General features: G+C 46.3%; 1 protein-coding gene across 1 annotated transcript in view; it reads left to right on the top strand.

The window, feature by feature from the left end:
- The window catches only part of N4BP1 (NEDD4 binding protein 1), a 52950-nt gene extending 44685 nt beyond the window's left edge, over positions 1-8265 (top strand). Inside the window, exons 5-8 of the mRNA XM_008067514.2 lie at positions 260-356; positions 3854-3961; positions 5642-5749; positions 7503-8265. Coding sequence (XP_008065705.2) covers positions 260-356; positions 3854-3961; positions 5642-5749; positions 7503-7863 — 674 coding nt within the window. The 3' untranslated portion in view covers positions 7864-8265. The remainder of the gene's footprint in view (positions 1-259; positions 357-3853; positions 3962-5641; positions 5750-7502) is intronic.
- The last annotated feature ends 10104 nt before the right edge of the window (positions 8266-18369 follow it).

The following is an 18369-nucleotide window of genomic DNA, read 5'->3' as shown; positions in this document are numbered from 1 at the left end:
CGCTACTCAGAAGGCTGAGGCAGAAGGATCGCCGGAGCCCAGTAGGTCAAGGCTGCGGTGGCCGGGAGCAGCCACTGCACTCCAGTCTGGGTGACAGAGTGAGACTCCAACTCAAAATAAAAAATAAATAAATAAATAAATAATAAAAAAAGGTTTTCTACAGCTCTCCAAGTGAAGCATTTAGGTGTACTTTCATTTATTTACACATCTGGGAAGATAGCCCTTTTCTGAATGTGTATTCAACTTATTCCATGAACAGAACAGCACTTCTTAACCCAGCTCCAGGAGCTTGGAATATTATCTTTAACCCCTGCCCGGATGGTCTTTGGAGAAAGAATTGCTTCTCATGATGACAGGTATGAAAGGCTGTTTTCCTTCCTAAGGTGGGAGTGGGGTGGGAGGAACCAGCCACCTGCCTTACTGGACAGATCCATACTATATTAAAGGACCCACTTGACTTGGGTTTGAGCATTTTAATATTTATGGTCATTAAGGTGATAAGTTCAATAGTCTTTGCTGTATGATTTTAGGAACATTATAAAAGAAGCTATTAAGAAGTTTTGTTTTTTTAATAAAACATGGCTGAAAATACGTTTGAGTAAAAGCAGATAATTGTTGTCTTTTGTTGGTGCATGCTGAAAGTAATGTTTGTCTCATTGTGGCAGCCCCAAAAGAGGTTTTTCACATATTATTTATCCTAGTATATTTTTGGCCAGTTATTTAGTCTTTCATTATAATACCTGGGCTCTTAGTGTTTCTTCTACATAATAGAAGATGTCTCAGCTGACCCTAGTGTGCATTTCTTATGTTGATATGTCACTCAGAAAGCAGGTGCTAGTGCCTCTGGGTCACAAAGATTTAGGCTGCACCTTTTAAAATTTTTTTTGTAAAAAACTTTACTGAGCACTAGTCAAATCTGATAGGCTGAGCTGTTCTGGGGACATGCATGATGCAGATGCACCTCCTGCACTAGGGAGTTTGTGGTCTAAAGGAGACGACACACACACACAAGTAACAGGGGACTTTTGCTGTGGTTTAGTGAGAGAAGGCTCCCCAACTTAACCAGTGGAAATGGGGCCAGTTGTTAGAGCCCTCCTTGCGGTATGAAGTTACTACCAAGTCTCCTAGTACTTGAGAATCCAAGTGGCAGCTGCTTATTCTTTTCTCTCCTGTGTTTACCGTGTTTATTTTTATCTGGCTTATAGCACTTACAGCCCCTCCCTGTTGTTTTTGCCTCAGTGTTTCACCAAAATATTCCCCTTGTTGAAAATAGTGTTTAGCTTGTGACCCAAGCTAGTAAATGTTAGTCAAATGAGTAAGAGGCAAAAAAAGGGCCTTGAGGAGTGAGGAGGTTTGAGTCCACATCTGATATTCATTCACCGGACGGGCCCTATCATTGATAGTCTCTTTCCCTGCACCAGGCAGAAATGAGAAACCAGATCTGATAGGGGAGAATCAGAAGTGACATGGAAGAGCTGCAAGAGGGCAGCACGTGTGGTGATGGGTATGGGTGAAAAGTCCTGAAGGCCTATATGGAAGGGCACCTCTTGTTCAGCCTTATGACATGGGCAGGGGCCCTGGAGGCTCAGGCTGTTTCACTGCAGCTTTGTTCTCACACCAGCAGGTCTTGAACCCATGCACAAGGGATTTTTTTTTTTGATTTGAAGTCTGGAGTGCAGTGGCACACTCAGGGCCACCTTAGCCTCTACCTGCTGGATGCGGCCATCCTTCCACCTCAGCCTTTCAAGTAGCTGGAACTACAGATGCATGCCACCATGCCCACTAGTTTTTGTGTGTGTTTGTGTGATTTTATTGTAGAGATGAGATCTCACCAAGGTGACCAGGCTGGTCTCGACCTCCCAGACTCAGGCAATCCTCTCACCCCAGCCTCCCAAAGTGCTGGGATTGCAGGCTGAGCCACTGTACCTGGCCCACAACAGGTTTTTAGAGGACATGAATGCGTGTCATAATTCATAGTACATGCACTCAGAAGCCTTACTACCTTATTTTTTATTAATATTTCTAGGCAAACCTCACCACTTACAAAGTTTAGAAAGTTTATAAAATGTTCTTTAATAAAATCTGAGAACTAAATCATATTAGCTTTCCAAGGTTTTCTAAGGTCTCTGAAACTAATGGGGTGGTGATGGTTGTGGTGGTGGTTGTTTTAAAAGTCAGGTTCTCTCTCTGTCACCTAGGCTGAAGTGCAGTGGCATGATCACAGCTCACCGCAGCCTCCAATTCCTGAGCTCAAGCAGTCCATCTGCCTCAACCACTCAAGGCACATACCACTCCACTCAGCTAATTTTTAAATTTTTTTTTTGTAATGATGAGGTCTCACCATGTTGCCCAGGCTGGTCTTGAATTCCTGGACTCAAGCAGTTCTTCTCCCAAATTGCTGGAATTATAGGCAGGAACCATCACACCCAGCTGTTTTTTTAAATCCCCTTGAAGTACTCACTACTGCTAATAAAAGCAATTGTTTGCAGCTTTAATTCCAATAATTCTCTTAATTTATTTTTATTGTCTTTACATTTCCTTAGACAAATGCAGTTATCCTGACTTGAGGGATAAAATCCACATTATCTTCACAAATCTCTTAGTAAGAGTGTGTGAACGTAATCTTCAGCAGTGAAATAGAATTCTGCTTTACTGTTTAATTCTTCCCCTTTTTCATCACTGTACATCATTTCATAATTTCCATTTGAATGAATCTGTAAGCTACGCTAAACAAAATGGCAATTCTAGATATGCCTTCTCAAACCAGAGCAAATTTTTTTTTTTTTTTTTTTTTTGAGTTGGAGTCTCACTCCGTTGCCCAGACTGGAGTGCAGTGGCCGCTTCCGGCCACCGCAGCCTCGACCTGCTGGGCTCCGGCAATCCTTCCGCCTCAGCCTTCCAAGTAGCTAGAACTACAGGCGTGCACTACCACACCCAGCTAATTTTTGATTTATTGTAGAGATGAGGTCTCGCCAAGTTGGCCAGGTGGGTCTCGAACCCACGGGCTCAGGCAATCCACTCACCTCAGCCTCCCAAAGTGCGGGATTACAGGCTGAGCCACCGAGCCTGGCGCAAAATTTTTAAAAAGAAATAAGAATTGCAAGACTGACTGTACCAAGCAGCTAATTTTAGAGCCAAAATACTGTAGCTTTGTAACTAAAAACTGAATACTGTGGTGATTTCACAAGCTTGTCAACTCTAATTCATTCTCTGCTCTGGTCCTCATGCCTCTTTTTTTTTTTTTTTTTTGAGTCAGGGTCTTGTTCTGTCACCCAGACTGGAGTGTGCAGTGGCACGATCACATCTCACTGCAGACTCAAACTCTCCTGGACTAAAGTGATCTTCCCCCCTCAGCCTCTCAAGTAGCTGGGACTACAGGCATGTGCCACCTTGCCTGGCTAATTTTTATATTTTGTGTAGAGATGGGGTCTTGCTATGTTGCCCAGGCTGGTCTCGAATTCCTGGCTTAAAGCAGTCTTCCTGCCTCAGCCTCCCAAAGTGCTGGGATTATAGGCATGAGCTACCATGTCCGGCCCTGGCCCTCAAACATTCTTAATTCTTATAGTTGTTTATTGATAGAACAACTTCTGTATATACATTATAGAGGAGATCATTTGAAAAAAGAATTAGATCGTATGAAAAACAGTTCTTTTCTAATCACACCAATAATATCAGAGATGTTCACCATTTCAGATTGCTCTTCAGTTGACTGGGGCTTAACTTTTCTGCTGCCTAGCCTTGGTTAAATACTTTGACGATTTTCCTACAAAGGGGAAATCCTTTTCTTATAACACGACTTCTCTTAAACCAGGGATGCCTGTTGCTCATTTTAAACTCTCTTATATTGCCATAGGTTTCTACTACACTTAGCGGACAAAACTGGTGGCATAATTGTAACCAATGATAACTTCAGAGAATTTGTGACTGAGTCAGTCTCTTGGAGAGAAATTATTACAAAAAGGTAATTCTTCTTTGTCTTTGGCAGAAAAGTTCTTTTTTTTATTGTTTGTGTTTGCATTTTGTTTGTTTTTTGTATATCTTGACCCTGTAGAAATAGAAACCAAAGTATCATAAGACTTTGCTGTACTCCCAGTCCACAGAGGGTTAGCTTTGCTAGGTAAATGGAAGGACCCAGCACAAAGCAGCAGAGTCAGTAATAAGTGTGGGCATGCTCTGTGTTCCCATTGAGGGGTCATTGTTTTCTTGCATGAAACAGGAGGCACAGTGAACCGTGTTGGAGCACAAATGGCCTACCTGTTTTACTCAGCTGTGATGAAAGGTTGTATTCAAGGCAGTTGAGATTCTAGTTTGTGATTCCAGCAAGAGGGGAGGACCAAAAGCAATGTGCTGATTGGGTTTCCACTTCTTGGCAGCAAGAGAGATTATTTCTACTTTATAATATCTGATGCTTTTCTTGAGCTTTTTACGTAGTTGAATCATCTCTAATTGAAAACATCTTTAGATGTCATCCAGACAAACAAAATCAAGAGTTTAGCGTTCACTGCCGTTTTTTTGTGATGATACTGTGAATGTGTCCAGCTGCTAAAACTGCCTTAAGATCAGTGAACACTGGCTACCAGGACTTTTTGTTAACAAGCATAACCTGGCCTGTTATTTAAAACAAAAAGCAAGAGTCTGTAGTGGCACCAGTGATAAGTCACATATGCCATAAATCTTTGAACATGGAGTGAATGTGCCTTACACCAAGTATAATTATATACCGCTCTCCTAATGTATAGTCATAGTATTTATATTTTGCTAAGTTATTAGAGGGTTTTAGAAAAAGTTCCTTTGCTATATATAAATGCCCAGGTGAGAGTCAATTACTATATGCATTTTGATCCACATGGCTGTTAAAAATCTGTTGTTGATAGCTGAACCAAGAATTGGTCTTTGACCTTCTGGGCACGATTAATGAGCCCATACTCTTCAAAGGCATGTTTCTGTTGGATTATTGACCTAGGCTCATTGTCAGTATTTATTAAACATTCATCTGTGTATGCATGGAGGGTTTAAGTGCAGTCAAGCCTGGTTTTCTCAAACCAGTCTGTTGCTTTCAGAATTCACAAAAGCAAGGCAGAAATAAGACCTGGACAACAAGTATGGGCACTTGGCTTTTTTTTTTTTTTTTTTTTTTGGTGTTTTCCCTCAACTTGATATATAATGTTCTACTGACATCACATTTTCTTTCTTCATATGTCATATTGTTTTCCTTTTTTTAAAAGGTTATTTGCCCAGTGGGTTTGCTTATGGACACATTTATTACCAGTTTTATTAAAAAATTAAATCTTGTTGAATATCTACTGTGTCCTAAGCTGACAATCTTCAAATCTTATTTTTCAAAGTTATATTGCAAATTATATTGGGTGAAGAAGCTGCTTCCCAAGCCCAGATAAAAATCTGAAAGTCTCAATAAGAAATTTGGGGCCAACTGATAAAATTTTCTTACTCTGTATTTGTGCCCAAAACAGAGAAATTAAAATGGTTTAACCTGGATGCTTCCCCTCCTCGAGGCAGTTAAGCAGTCCTAGAATATGTAGGTGGCCTGACCATGGCTTTGGAGTTGGGTGGCTACTTGTTAATTTCTGTGGCAATTAAGACGGTGTTTTCTCCAGCATTGTAATTATTGTCTGTATTGTAGATTACTTCAGTATACATTTGTGGGGGACATATTTATGGTTCCTGATGATCCTCTGGGAAGAAGCGGACCTCGATTAGAAGAATTTCTTCAGAAGGAAGTTTTTCTTAGGTATTTCCTTTTTCAGATTGTCTTATATTTAAAGTTGTTTGTGCTATAATGCAGGTGCTGCCTTTGAAGACTACAAATGGCATTTTAATTTTTTTTAAGAGCCTTAGATTTAATGCTGCTCTAATGTATGTGGAAGCTAATCAAGAAGGCATTGCAGAGTTTTAATTGTGTTTTAATCCCAAGACAGGATGGGAAGCCAAACTTTTTGTGGGTCCAAAAAGACAAAGCAGATTTTCCAAGCTGGTTGTCACTTATTAGTGAACTCCACTTAGGTTCATTATGTATGTGTGAGAATTCTACCACTGAGCCACCAGTGCTTGATGGGTTCATTTTGTGGGCCTTTTTACATACATCTTCTAAAGTCATTTCCTTTGAATATGTTATGTTTGTATTAATTTACTATTCACGAATCTCTACCTGGAGGAACTGGCAATCACTTTCTACCTTCACTAAATGGAAGAGCCAGTATTTCATATTTATCTGACTTGATAGTTTAGGTTGTCTTTGCTATACTTTATTTGTTGGTTTGTTTGTTTTCAAGGCATCTTGCTAGTAGTTTCTGTTTTCAGAATTCTCAGGTAACAGACATTGTTAACTAAAGTTTCCTACGTACCTGACCAGCAGATAATATAACCCAGTGGCTGGCCTTTTCCCTTTTTTAAAGACTATAGGCTACACGTGTGTTTTGTGCATTTCCTAGCAGATATTTGCTGGGGGATGTGATGGGGGTCTAAACTGAGATGAAGAAACACAGCTCTCCTAGTTTTTTTAGGCAGTGAAACTTTCTAGCTGATCTTTTTCATGTGTAACAGGAGTCTTCAAGGGTTCTGGGTTTGCATTCAATGTGGGTGGTGGTGGGGTCTTTTTCACAGAGGTCTCTTCTGCCCAGGAGTCCACCATAATTTCAGCTACCCAATCTTGTGAATTAGTTCTCTTTTGAGCTTTTGGGTTTATTATGCAGATGAAGACTGAGTTCCCAAACATCATGCTTCTCTACTCATACCAATGGAATGGCAGCCATTTTTAATGCCTGCTGCACATCATTCTTTCTCATTTTCTTTCCTCACTGGACTTTAGGGCCCCAGGACCTGTGAGCATCAGATCCATGGGTAGGACTTACCTAAAAGAGTGTTCTCTGCTTCCCCCCACTCTTTGAGCAACCTGGCAGCAGGGTCAGTTCTGCTTACCCTTTTCCCTCTCACCTAATATTGGCTCTTTACAGAGGTGTTCACTAATTGGTCAAGGAGTTAGTAATTGCTTTCCTCACAGAGGTACTAACTTTTGAAGTTGGGAAAACTTCAGCCAGCTTAATTTATCCACTGCAAGCCAGAGTAGGTGGGGGGCTTTTGAATAATACAGATACCCTCCCCGTTCGCTTACACTGGCCCATGTGCATGCAAGTTGTGGACACCAGTGTCTCACTCAGACTTTGAGTCAGTGGGGCAGCCTCTCTGCCTTATCTTCTGACAGCTCCCAGGTGCACCCTGGTTTAGAGCCAGGCAGCTGGATGGGGTCAGTCCTCACAGCAGCAGACCTGGGAGGGTGGTGCCACCTCGTGAAGAGTCCTCACCCTCTGTCCCGATCAGTCTGGAGGTAGTATCATGGAATCCCTACAGGCCCTTCTGTGGGCAGCTGGCATCATCACCTCTACTGCAGTCTTACTTCTGGCCTCTGTAAACCAGGCCAGCAGCAGGTATTTTAGAAGAATTTCTTACTTATAACCTGACTCACCAGGACTCGTTTCCATTCACAGAGATATGCAGTCCCTACTTGGAGCCCTGCCAAATGTGGGTATGTTTGACCCCAGCTTCAGAGGCCCTGGCACACAGGCAGCCAGCACCAGCCACCAGCCTCCAACCCGGATTCAGGGAGCCCCTCCAAGCCACTGGCTTCCTCCTCAGCAGCCCCACTTCCCACTCATGCCGAACCTTCCCAATATCCAGCAGAATCTGCCTATGCCAGCACAGAGATCTTCTGCAGAAACCAACGAGCTGAGGGAAGCCCTTCTGAAGATCTTCCCTGACTCAGAGCAAAGACTGAAGATTGACCAGATCTTGGCGGCCCATCCGTACATGAAAGATCTGAATGCACTCTCTGCCATGGTGTTGGACTGAAGATTGTGCTGAGCATCTTGAGCTCAGGGCCATCTGATCAAACTCAAGCTCATGCCTGATGGGAACTAATATAATGTGAAGAAGCCTCTTTACCAGTGTAAACGCTCTTGTATAGAAAAAAAAAAAGTTTTGTGTATAAAAAAAATCTGGGTTTTCAAAACCAGCTTTTTTCTATATATGAATTATGCTGCTATTACAGATTTAACATTTTCTGTAAAAGGAAAGTCTACATTTTCTGCCTGTTCAGAACTGTTTAATAGCAGTTACTCTTGAGTGTATTTACATTTTTATGTTTTTTAAACTATTTTCCTTAAAGCTGAAAATAATGACAAATGGATATGGTTAGCCTTTCTAAATAAAAAGAGTTGCTTTCTTAAGGAAAGCAAGACCTCTTAAAGTATATTTTCTTGAGATGAGTATGTCACATCCACTAACATGAAGTATGTGCACCCTTCCTGCCCCTGCCTCACCCCTGGACTCGAGTCCAGAGGAGTTGGTTTGCTTCTGCAGTGTCTTTGGTTGGAGCCATTTGTGAGAGTGGACCCATGGTGCCACTAGATGGCACTTTGTGCCTAGCTGTTATGAATGACCAGGGCTGAGTTAGACTCATAGAATACCAGGGCTAGAAGAATCTTGGAGCTCATGCAGACTCACCCTTCTTCCCCTTCCATGCTACAGAAGAGGGAGCTCAGGCCCAGAGTGCTCACCGTCTAGACTTGCCCATGGCCACAGCCATGGAGTGACCAGGCAGGGACCAGATTCCTTGGCCAGGGCTCTGGCATACTCAGATACCTGACTTGACTCTGGAAGTCACTTCTTAGCCTCTGACGACTATAGCTGAAGAAGTTTAATGAAGAACCCTGTTATTGTAGCCATCTTTTGTCCATAATTAGGAAATACCCCGATGTGGAGTTTGTACAGCTTTGCCAAAAAACAGTTTTTTATTCTCAAGAATGACCCAAGCCAATAAATAGCATTAATAGCTTCTGTAAGGGTCCCAGAGCCCCTGTATTTATTTTTCTGTGTTTGTCTCTTTAATGTCCTCTTAAACAGTCTTTCCTGTGAGTCTTTCTCAGAATTGCTGTCTCGGTGTTGTCTGTTTTCAGTGTTACCCAGATTCTTTGTCAGTGAAGTTCCTTTCCTGGATAATTCCTAACCTCTTTATTATTATCTGGACCTTCAAAGGGCTGTGTATTTTATACCTGTGCTCTCCCCAGGCTGCTCATGGTCAGTTTTCTCTCAGCTCTTTGAATCATGTCTGTTTCCTGGTCCCCAAGGCTGTCGGCTAAGAACTCAGTGCTGGTTGTTCTTCATGGTGAAGGGACTGGGTGGCATCCCAGAGCATTCCGCCAGGCATTTTGCCTCTTGGTTTTTTTTGATCCCTGCATTTCTCTGGGTGAATCCAGAGCCCTCCAGGTGGCCAGACTTGTACTGCAGTCACGTTTTCTCTTGAATGTCTAGTGTGGAACTAATTGTCCACTGTTGCTTTGGGGAAGTTGCCAAGTCACCTAGCTGTGGAGGTAGAAGGCTTGAGGCAAGCCAGGAAGGTGACGTCAGTCATAACCCCTGTGCCTCATCTTTGTGGCTAGTTTTCAAAAGCACTGCAGAGGTAGGAGGACTGGCAGTGTCTCCTAATGACTCTGACATTCTGGTTCAAGGTTCAGTCCAGCAGCCTGGCCAGTCCAGTACTTCTCCTCTGTTTCGGACAAGAGACATAGGAGACTTGCCTCTAAGCTGAGGGGTCATGATTTTTCTAGGCTCTAGAAGTGACTTGACCCTTGACCTTTGAGTTCTTCATGTTGTTTCTGAGAGATCTACCTGCTCCTTTTCTTTTTCTCAGGTGTGGAAAGAAAGGATGCAGATAAGTAAGTAGGAGGAGTAAAGAAAAACATTATTTACCTTTATACATTATGACATGAAACCATCCGTGATTCTTCTGAAAGCCATCGGGTTAAGTTTAACCTGTTAAGTTTAATATTTTAAAAACCAAAATCATCAAACCATTCAAAAAGACCAGTTACCAGTTCTCAGCCTTCTCCTAAGCTTCACTAGACTCAGTGTTGCTGCTAAATACGCGTTTACAGCTGGTCTGCCTCTTGCAGCAGGTGTCTCAGCTGCTGCCCTGGATGTGTCGACAGTGATGCTTCCTTGTCTCATGACTCCTGTAGGCTCTTGTTTGTTGTGGATCTGCATGCCATGTTTCATGGCACTCATGTAAAATGGCTGGCAGGGTGCAGCATGTCACCCTCATTCGACAGATGGGGTGACTGATGCTCAGAGAGGTTGTCCAGGGTCAAAGAATAAGGAGCTGGTAGAACTGAATGATACCCAAGCCTACATTGTTTCCTAGACCCCAGGGAGAGAGAGAAAGACTCATCTGAGCGTTCTGGCAAATGGTCTGTGTTTGAGACCCTGTATGATGCCAGTCTGGAAAACAGTTAGAAGACATCTCAGCCATCTTGAATGATGGGTCTGCATTTTGGGGCATGATCGGCTGTGTTGCAGGGGACTTAGGCCCAGTGTAGCTTTTGATGGCAGTGAAAAAAGAGATGGCATCATGCTCATGTAGGCACGTGAGGCACTTGTGGACCGCTGAGGAGGATCCTGTGATCTACACACAGAACCCTCACTCCCCGTGATGCTCTCAGCCTCCTCCCCAGCCCCCTATCCCCCCGCCCCCTCCACCGCAGGGGCACTGGCTGCAGGTCCTGGGCCCACTGAAAGTCAGCCTTGGCTATCCTCCCTTCAGATTCTAACCTGCCTCCCACAGCTCAGCTGGCACCTGTCCCAGGAACCTCTTCCACCTCCACTTCTCATCAGTGCTTCCATGTTCTTCTCTCCGTTGTCCCAGAGCCTGCATCCTCACACTTCCTAGTCTGTTCTTCTGTTACTGACTCATCTCCATTTCCTCATTATCTACCTCCCCAGATCCCTCAGATTAATATAAAATAACCTGATTCCCTCTCCCCACCAAAATAATCTTGTTTGTTCATTGCTAATACTGTCCGTCAACTCCCGCTCTTACTTCCCAGTTTGCAAACTTGGTTTTCACCCCGCCAAGTAAAAGCAGACAAGGCCATAGGAGACTACCTTACTGCCAGATTTTAAGGCCTTTCTCAGTCCTCATCTTATGTGTACACTCAGCAACCACAGCATTCGAAGCCATTGACCTTGTTTTCAAGATTTCCCTCCCTCCTAGATGTTCTTCAGTTTTATCCCTTCCTTTACCTACAGGTCAGTCCTTAACATACTTTTTTTTTTCAGCAGGTGGTTCTCAAACTTTGGACAGCCTATGGAGCTTATGGTGGAGAAGGCAGCTCTTGTTAAAAACGTAGATTATTGACTTGACATGGTGGCTCCTGCCTGTAATCCCAGCACTTTGGGAGGCCAAGGTGGAAGGATTGTTTGGGGCCAGGAGTTTGAGACTTGCCTGGGTAACATGGCCCTGTCTCTTTTAAGATTTTAGAAAAGGTGCAGATCTTTGGGCACTGCCTCCTGAGATGCTTCTTCAGCAACTCTGGAGTCAAATCGGGAATCTGCGAATGTGCTGTACTCCCCACGTGATTCCCATGCAAGTGGTCCAAAGACTACATTTTGAGATACTGCATTCCCACTTAGGGGTACCACTCTTTCCCAACCCCACTGGGCCTCTTTGTAGTGACTTTTTTTTTGAGTTGGAGTCTCACTCTGTTGCCCAGGCTGGAGTGCCATGGCACACTCATGGTCACCCCAGCGTCAACCTGCTGGGCTCTGGCAATCCTTCCACCTCAGCCTTCCAAGTAGCCGGAACTACAGGTGCATACTACCATACCTGGCTAATTTTTTTATTTATTGTAAAGATGAGGTCTCGCCAAGTTGCCTGGGCTGAACTCGAACCCTCAGCCTCAGGCAAACCACTCGCCTTGGCCTCCCAAAGTGCTGGGATTACAGTCTGAGCTACCGAGCCTGGCCTGTAGTGACTTCTAATCCTGCCTCTAGCTCTGCCCTTCAGTGGTGCATTTCTTGCTCTTTCTGGAAGCCCCATGGAATCCTCAGACTCCCCAGACCCTCAGCCTCTACCCCCCACCACCACCCTCTGTGTGGTCCCCTGCTTTGCCTCATTCTCTGCTCACACTGCCCACTAATCACGTTCTCATAGGCTGCCCATGGGTGGTGGCCTGACCTGTCAGCCCACCTCAGCTCTCCCCTCTCCCCTCCAAACTCAATGCTGCCAGATTTATCTTCCAGAAACACAATTCTGCTCACCCCTCATCCTACTCAGTGATCTTCAATAGCTGTTTGATCAGAACATCAAATTCAGACCCCTTTGAACTTAGTGTCTGTGGCTGTCCATCTCCTGGCCAGATTGTCCACTTTGTATAGCCCTACCCAAGTGCTCCCTGCAACCACACATTTCCTCAGTTCCCTGTGGGTTCCTGCAGATGTGTGTCCCTCCTCTGCTAAAGATGCCCCTACCCCAAATGGCTTCCCTCTTCAGAGGCCCAGCCCGAGTCCTTCCTATACCCTTACCCAGTGCTTCTAGCCAGAAGCAGCCTGTGGTGTTCTGTGACCTCACCGCACTTTGTGTCTTGCTTTCAACATTGGCCACTCTGGCTGGCATCCTACCACTGGTTGTGTACTGTGTCTTACCTCCTTTCTAGACTGTGAGCTCCTCGCGGGCAGGGACTGTCTGTGTTCACTCTGTATTTCCTGTGGCACCTAGCACAGTGCCTTGCACTTGATAGGTGCTCAATAAATGTCTGCTCAAGTGAACTGAGAACAGTGCCTTCTTGACTATGGCATCAGGAGCAGAACCCAGTGAGGCCCAAATCCACTACCCTGTTGTGGTGGGCCTGAGAAGATTGGGGGAGGGTAGAGAGGCCTGAGAGGGTTGGGAGGCCTGGGTCCCTTCGTTCATTCCATTCTCCCCTGCAAGTCTCCAGCACACTGTCCTGGGCATCTGACACAGACTGAACCGATCAGTGTCCTCAGAATTCCTGGCCAGGGGCAGACCTCTGGCCCAAGCGACGCCAGTCACTTCTTTAGGATTTTCCCTTCCAATGGTGGGAAGCATGGGACGACATTCCCGGCTCTGTTAGAGGCCATTTTCTGCCATGGGAGAAGCAATCTATGGCAGGAAGGAAGCAGAAACATGAGAGATTTCTGACGGGAAAGCCCTTCCTCAGATGTCACTATGCCCAGTGTTCACACACTTCCCTTTTTGCTTAAGTTTCCTCAAGCTGGAGTCTTGAGTAAAACGTGTGACCATCCTTAGCAAGGACTTGCCAATTGAATAGAGAGGCTCATCTTATGATTAGAAAGACCCCAGAGACCTGTGCAAACAGGGCTTCTGAGGTGTCAGCCAGTCAGTAAATGGTGTAAGAGCTGGACAATTTCTGAGTAACTTGAAATCCACCCTTCAGGCCCCTCCCCAGAGAACTCCAGGTGCCCAGAGCAGGCCATTTCCTGCAGCCATTTCCTCTGGCCTCCTGCTTCCGCTGTAAGTCATGTCTTAAATTCCCTGATGTAAGGTTTTGCTCTCTCCCCTGGTGAAGAAGAGCCTCTTACTGTGGAGTTTGACACTTCTGCACACTTCAGCCTCCTCATCTGTAGCACAGGCATAATCAAATCATGCCTCCAACTTCAAGGGGATATGTTCTGATATCTGGATACTGAGGACAGTGCCCAACCACGAGCCTGTCCAATGACTGTTTGTGTCTCCAATCAGCCCCTGTGGACTGACGTGATGATGTGACTGTGGTTCTCATCAGCCCCTGTAGACTCGTGTGACAGTGTGTGGCCCTGATAAGCCCATTAGACTCATGTGACAGTGTGACTGTGGCTCTCATCATCCCCTGTGGACTTAGGTGATGGTGTGGCTGTGGCTCTGATCTGCCCTGTGGACTCATGTGTCTGTGTGACTATAACCCTGATTAGCCTTGTGGACTCACATGATGGTGAGACTGTGGCCATGATAAGCCCTGTGGACTCATGTTCGTGTGTGGTTGTAGCCCTAATCAGCCACGTAGACTCACAGTACTGGGTGAATGTGGCCCTGATCAGCCCTGTGGACTCACATGACAGTTGTGACTGTGGCCTTGATCAGCCCTGTGGACTCACGTGACAGTTGTGACTGTGCCCCCTATTAGCCCTGTGGACTCAAGTGACTGTGTGACTGTGACTCTGATCAGCTCTGTGTAGACTCACATGACGGTTGTGATTGTGGCTCTGATCAGCCCTGTGGACTCACTTGACTGTGCGACTTTGGCTGTGATCAGCTCTGTGGACACACGTGACAGTTGTGACTGTGGCTTTGATCAGCCATCTGGACTCATGTGATGGTGTGACTGTGACCCTGATCAACCCTGTGAATTCACTTGATGGTGTGACTGTGACTCTGATTAACCACCTATGGACTCATGTGACAGTGTGACTGTGGCTCTGATCAGGCCTGTGAACTCACTTGACCGTGCGACTTTGGCTGTGATCAGCTCTGTGGACACACATGACAGTTGTGACTGTGGCTTTGATCAGCTGTCTGGACTTATGTGATGGTGTGACTGTGACCCTGATCAACCCTGTGAATTCACTTGATGGTGTGACTGTGACTCTGATTAACCACCTATGGACCCATGTGACGGTGTGACTGTGGCTCTGATCAGGCCTGTGGATTCACATGATGGTTGTGACTATAGTCCTGATCAGCTCTGTAGACACAAGTGACTATGTGATTGTTGCCCTGATCAGCCCTGTGGACTCACATGACAGTGTGACTGTGGCCCTGATCAGGTTTGTAGACTCACATAACTATGTGACTGTATCTCTGATCAGCCCTGTGGACTCACATGATGGTGTGACTGTGGCCCTGATCAGCCCTGTGAACTCAACTTACGGTGTGGCTGTGGCTGTGGCTCCAATTAGCCATGTGAACTAATGTGATGGTGTGACCATGGCTCTGATCAACCATCTGTGGACTCGTGATGGTGTGGCTGCCTGTGGACTCACGTGACAGTTGTGACTGTGGCTCTTATCTGCTCTGTGGACTCACATGACTGAGTGACTATAACACTGATCAGCTATGTGGACTCACGTGAGATATGACTGTGGCCCTGATCAGCTCTGTGGATTTACGTGACAGTTGTGACTGTGGCTCTGATCAGCCATGTGGACTCACATGATGGTGTAATTGTGGCTCTGATCAACACTGTGGACTCACGTGACAGTTGTGACTATGGCTTTGATCAGCTCTGTGGACTCATATGACTGTATGACTGTAACCCTGATCAGCCCTGTGGACTATGAGATAGTGTTACTCTGGCCCTGATCAGCCCTGTGGATCACATGATTGTGTGATTGTTGCCCTGATCAACACTGTGGACTACATGACTGTGTAACTGTGGCTCTGATCAGCCCAGTAAACTCACATGACAGTGTGATTGTGACCCTGATCAGTTCTGTGGATTCACATGACTATGTGACTGTGGCCCTGATCAGCCATGTGGGCTCACATGACTGTGTGACTGTAGCTTCGAGAGGACTCACATTGTAGTTGTGATAGTGGCTCTGATCAGCCCTGAGGACTCATGTGACTGTTACCATAACCCTGATTAGCCTGTGGACTCACATGATGGTGTGACTGTGGCCCTCATCAGCCATGTGGACTCATGTGAAGATTGAGACTGTGGCTTTGATCAACCCTGTGGACTCATGTGACTGTGTGACTATAACCCTGATTACCCTTGTGGATTCACATGATGGTGTGACTGTGGCTGCGGTCAGTCCTGTGGACTCACATTACTGTGTGACTATGGCCCTAATCAGCCATGTAGACTTATGGGACTGGGTGATTTTGGCCCTGATCCGCTCTTTGGACTCACATGACAGTGTGACTGTGGCTCTGATCAGGCCTGTGGACTCACGAGACTGTGTGACTGTGGCCCTGATCAGCCCTGTGCACTCATGTGACAGTTGTCTGTGTCTCTGATCAGCCCAGTGTACTCATGTGACAGTGTGACTGTGGCCCTAATCAGTCATGTAGACTCACGGGCCTGGGTGAATGTAGCCCTGATCAGCCCTGTGGACTCATGTGACAATTTTGACTGGCTGTGAGCAGCCCTGTGGACTCACATGACAGTTGTGACTGTGGCCCTGATCAGCCCTGTGGACTCAAGTGACTGTTTGACTCTAATTGGATCAGCTCTGTGAACTCATGACACTGTGACTATAACCCTGATCAGCCATGTGGACTCACATGAGGAGTGACTGTGGCCCTAATCAGCCTGTAGACTCACGTGATTGGGTGATTGTGGCTCTGATCAACCCTGAGGACTACATGACTGTGTGACTGTGGATTTGATCAGAGCTGTGGGCTACATGACTGTGTGACTGTGGCCCTAATCAGCCCTATGTACTCAAGTGATGGTGTGACTGACTCCGAACAGCCCTTGAACACGTGATGGTTGTGACTATGGCTCCAGTCAGCCCTCTGGACTCACAAGACTGTGTGACGATGGCCCTGATCACCCCTGTGGACTAACGTGATTGTGTGACTGTGGACTGTGTGACTGGCCCTGATCGTCCCTGTAGACTCATGTGACTTTGTGACTGTGGCTTTTATCAGCCCTGTGGACTATGTGACTGTGTGAATGTGGCCCTGATCAGCCCTGTAGACTCATGTGACTGTGTGACTGTGGCTCTGATCAGCCCTGTGGACTACGTGGCTGTGTGAATGTGGCCCTGATCAGTCCTGTGGACTCATGTGAGAGTGTGACTCTGGCTTTGATCACCCATGTGGACTTCATGACTGTGTTACTGTGTCCTTGATCATCCTTGTGTATTCATGTGACTGTGGAAATGTGGCCCTGATCAGCCCTATAGACTCACGTGACTGTATGACTGTGTGCCTGATCAACCCTGTGGACTCATGTGATTGTATGACTGTAGCTCTGATCAGCCCTCTGTACTTCATGACTTTGTGACTGTGGTTGTTATCAGCCCTGTGGACTCACATGATGGTTGTGACTGTTGCTGTGATCAGGATCTGTTGACCCCCATGACTGTGGCTCTGATCAGCCCTGTGGACTCACGTGACTGTGTGAATGTGACCCTGATCAGCCCTGTGGACTTACATGACTGTGTGACTGTGCCCCTGATCAGTCCTGTGTGCTCACATGATGGTATGACTGTAGCTCTGATCAGCATCTCTGGACTCACGTGACTGTGTGAATGTGGCCCTGGTCAGCCCTGTGGACTCACATGATGGTGTGACTGTGGCTGTGTTCAACCCTGTGCACTCATGCGTTGGTGTGACTTTGGCTCTGATCAGCCCTGTGGAGTCACGTGACGGTGTGACTGTGGTTCTGATCAGTCCTGTGAACTCATGTGACGGTGTGACTTTGGCTCTGATCATCCCTGTGGAGTCACGTGATGATGTGACTGTGGCCCTGATCAGCACCGTGGACTCACATGGCTGTGTGACTGTGGCTGTTGTCAGTCCTGTGGACTCATGTGACAGTGTGACTGTTCATCACCTTTCCATATCATGCCACAGCTCCACAGGCCAAAGTTCAGGTCTTGTCTCCAAAGGCTCCAAACCTCATCCTGCAGGCTCTTAATGTGCTTCTTGTCCTTGCCAGCCACCAATATGTGTGGACTGGGATGAGGGCACTTAAGTTAGTGCCTACATTTTTTCCAGAACCTCAACAAGGCAGCAGGAAATCCATGAAGTCATTGCTCCTTTAGCAAGACTGGTAGCCAGGAGAGCCCCTGCCATGTCATCACCCAAGAGAGAACCAGAGGAAATGGCGCAACCACCACCTACCAATGGGTGCTGGGAAAGCTGATCCCAATGGCCAGTGCTGCGCCCTCATCATGCATAAGCTAGGCATGGTTTTGTCTCATTTAATTCTCACCACAATCCTCTAAGGTCTCTCCATTCCATAGAGGAGAAAATTAAGGTAAAGAGATGCTGAGGATCTTGCAGTTATCACAGCTAATGCCCAAGATTTAGGATTTGAATTCCAGTGGGCCAGTCCACTGTCCCAAAAGACAATCCCCCCAGAGGTAACAATTAAGATTCCCCACCTCCAGTGAAAAGAATTGAAGGCCTGTGATGGGCCTGGGCCAAGATTGTCAGCCAGCCCGGCAGAGGGAGGCTGTGGAAGGAAGCTGCCTCCCCATTTCCTGTGCAGTGGGCCTGTGTCCAGCTCTGTGCCTGTGCGAGGATGCCAAGAACACAGTTTTAAAAAGAAAAGGTTGACTAGCACAGCAGAAGTTTCATCAGGAGTGAGCCCACATGTGTATCACTCCCACCATCCACTCATCTAGGAGGACACCATCAGTAGGATGGCCCTGGGTGTTTCTGAAAACTGGAAGCAGCCTTTTTCACAGCTTGGGTTCCAGTCCTCTTGATACCTGTGGTGCTGAGGCTGGGGGCATTCACTAGGGACATGGGCTGGGTAGGCAGAGATTTGCCCAGAACAGGACAGAGGTTTCCACAGCCAGTGCTGGGGTGGGAAGCCTAGGGCT

The sequence above is a fragment of the Carlito syrichta genome, unplaced genomic scaffold, assembly GCF_000164805.1.
Source record: "Carlito syrichta isolate Samal-C Ts95f unplaced genomic scaffold, Tarsius_syrichta-2.0.1 Scaffold309650, whole genome shotgun sequence".
In the NCBI taxonomy this organism is placed as follows: domain Eukaryota; kingdom Metazoa; phylum Chordata; class Mammalia; order Primates; family Tarsiidae; genus Carlito; species Carlito syrichta.
Note: the sequence above shows the minus strand (reverse complement) of the source record. Positions and strands in the feature narration are given on the sequence as shown.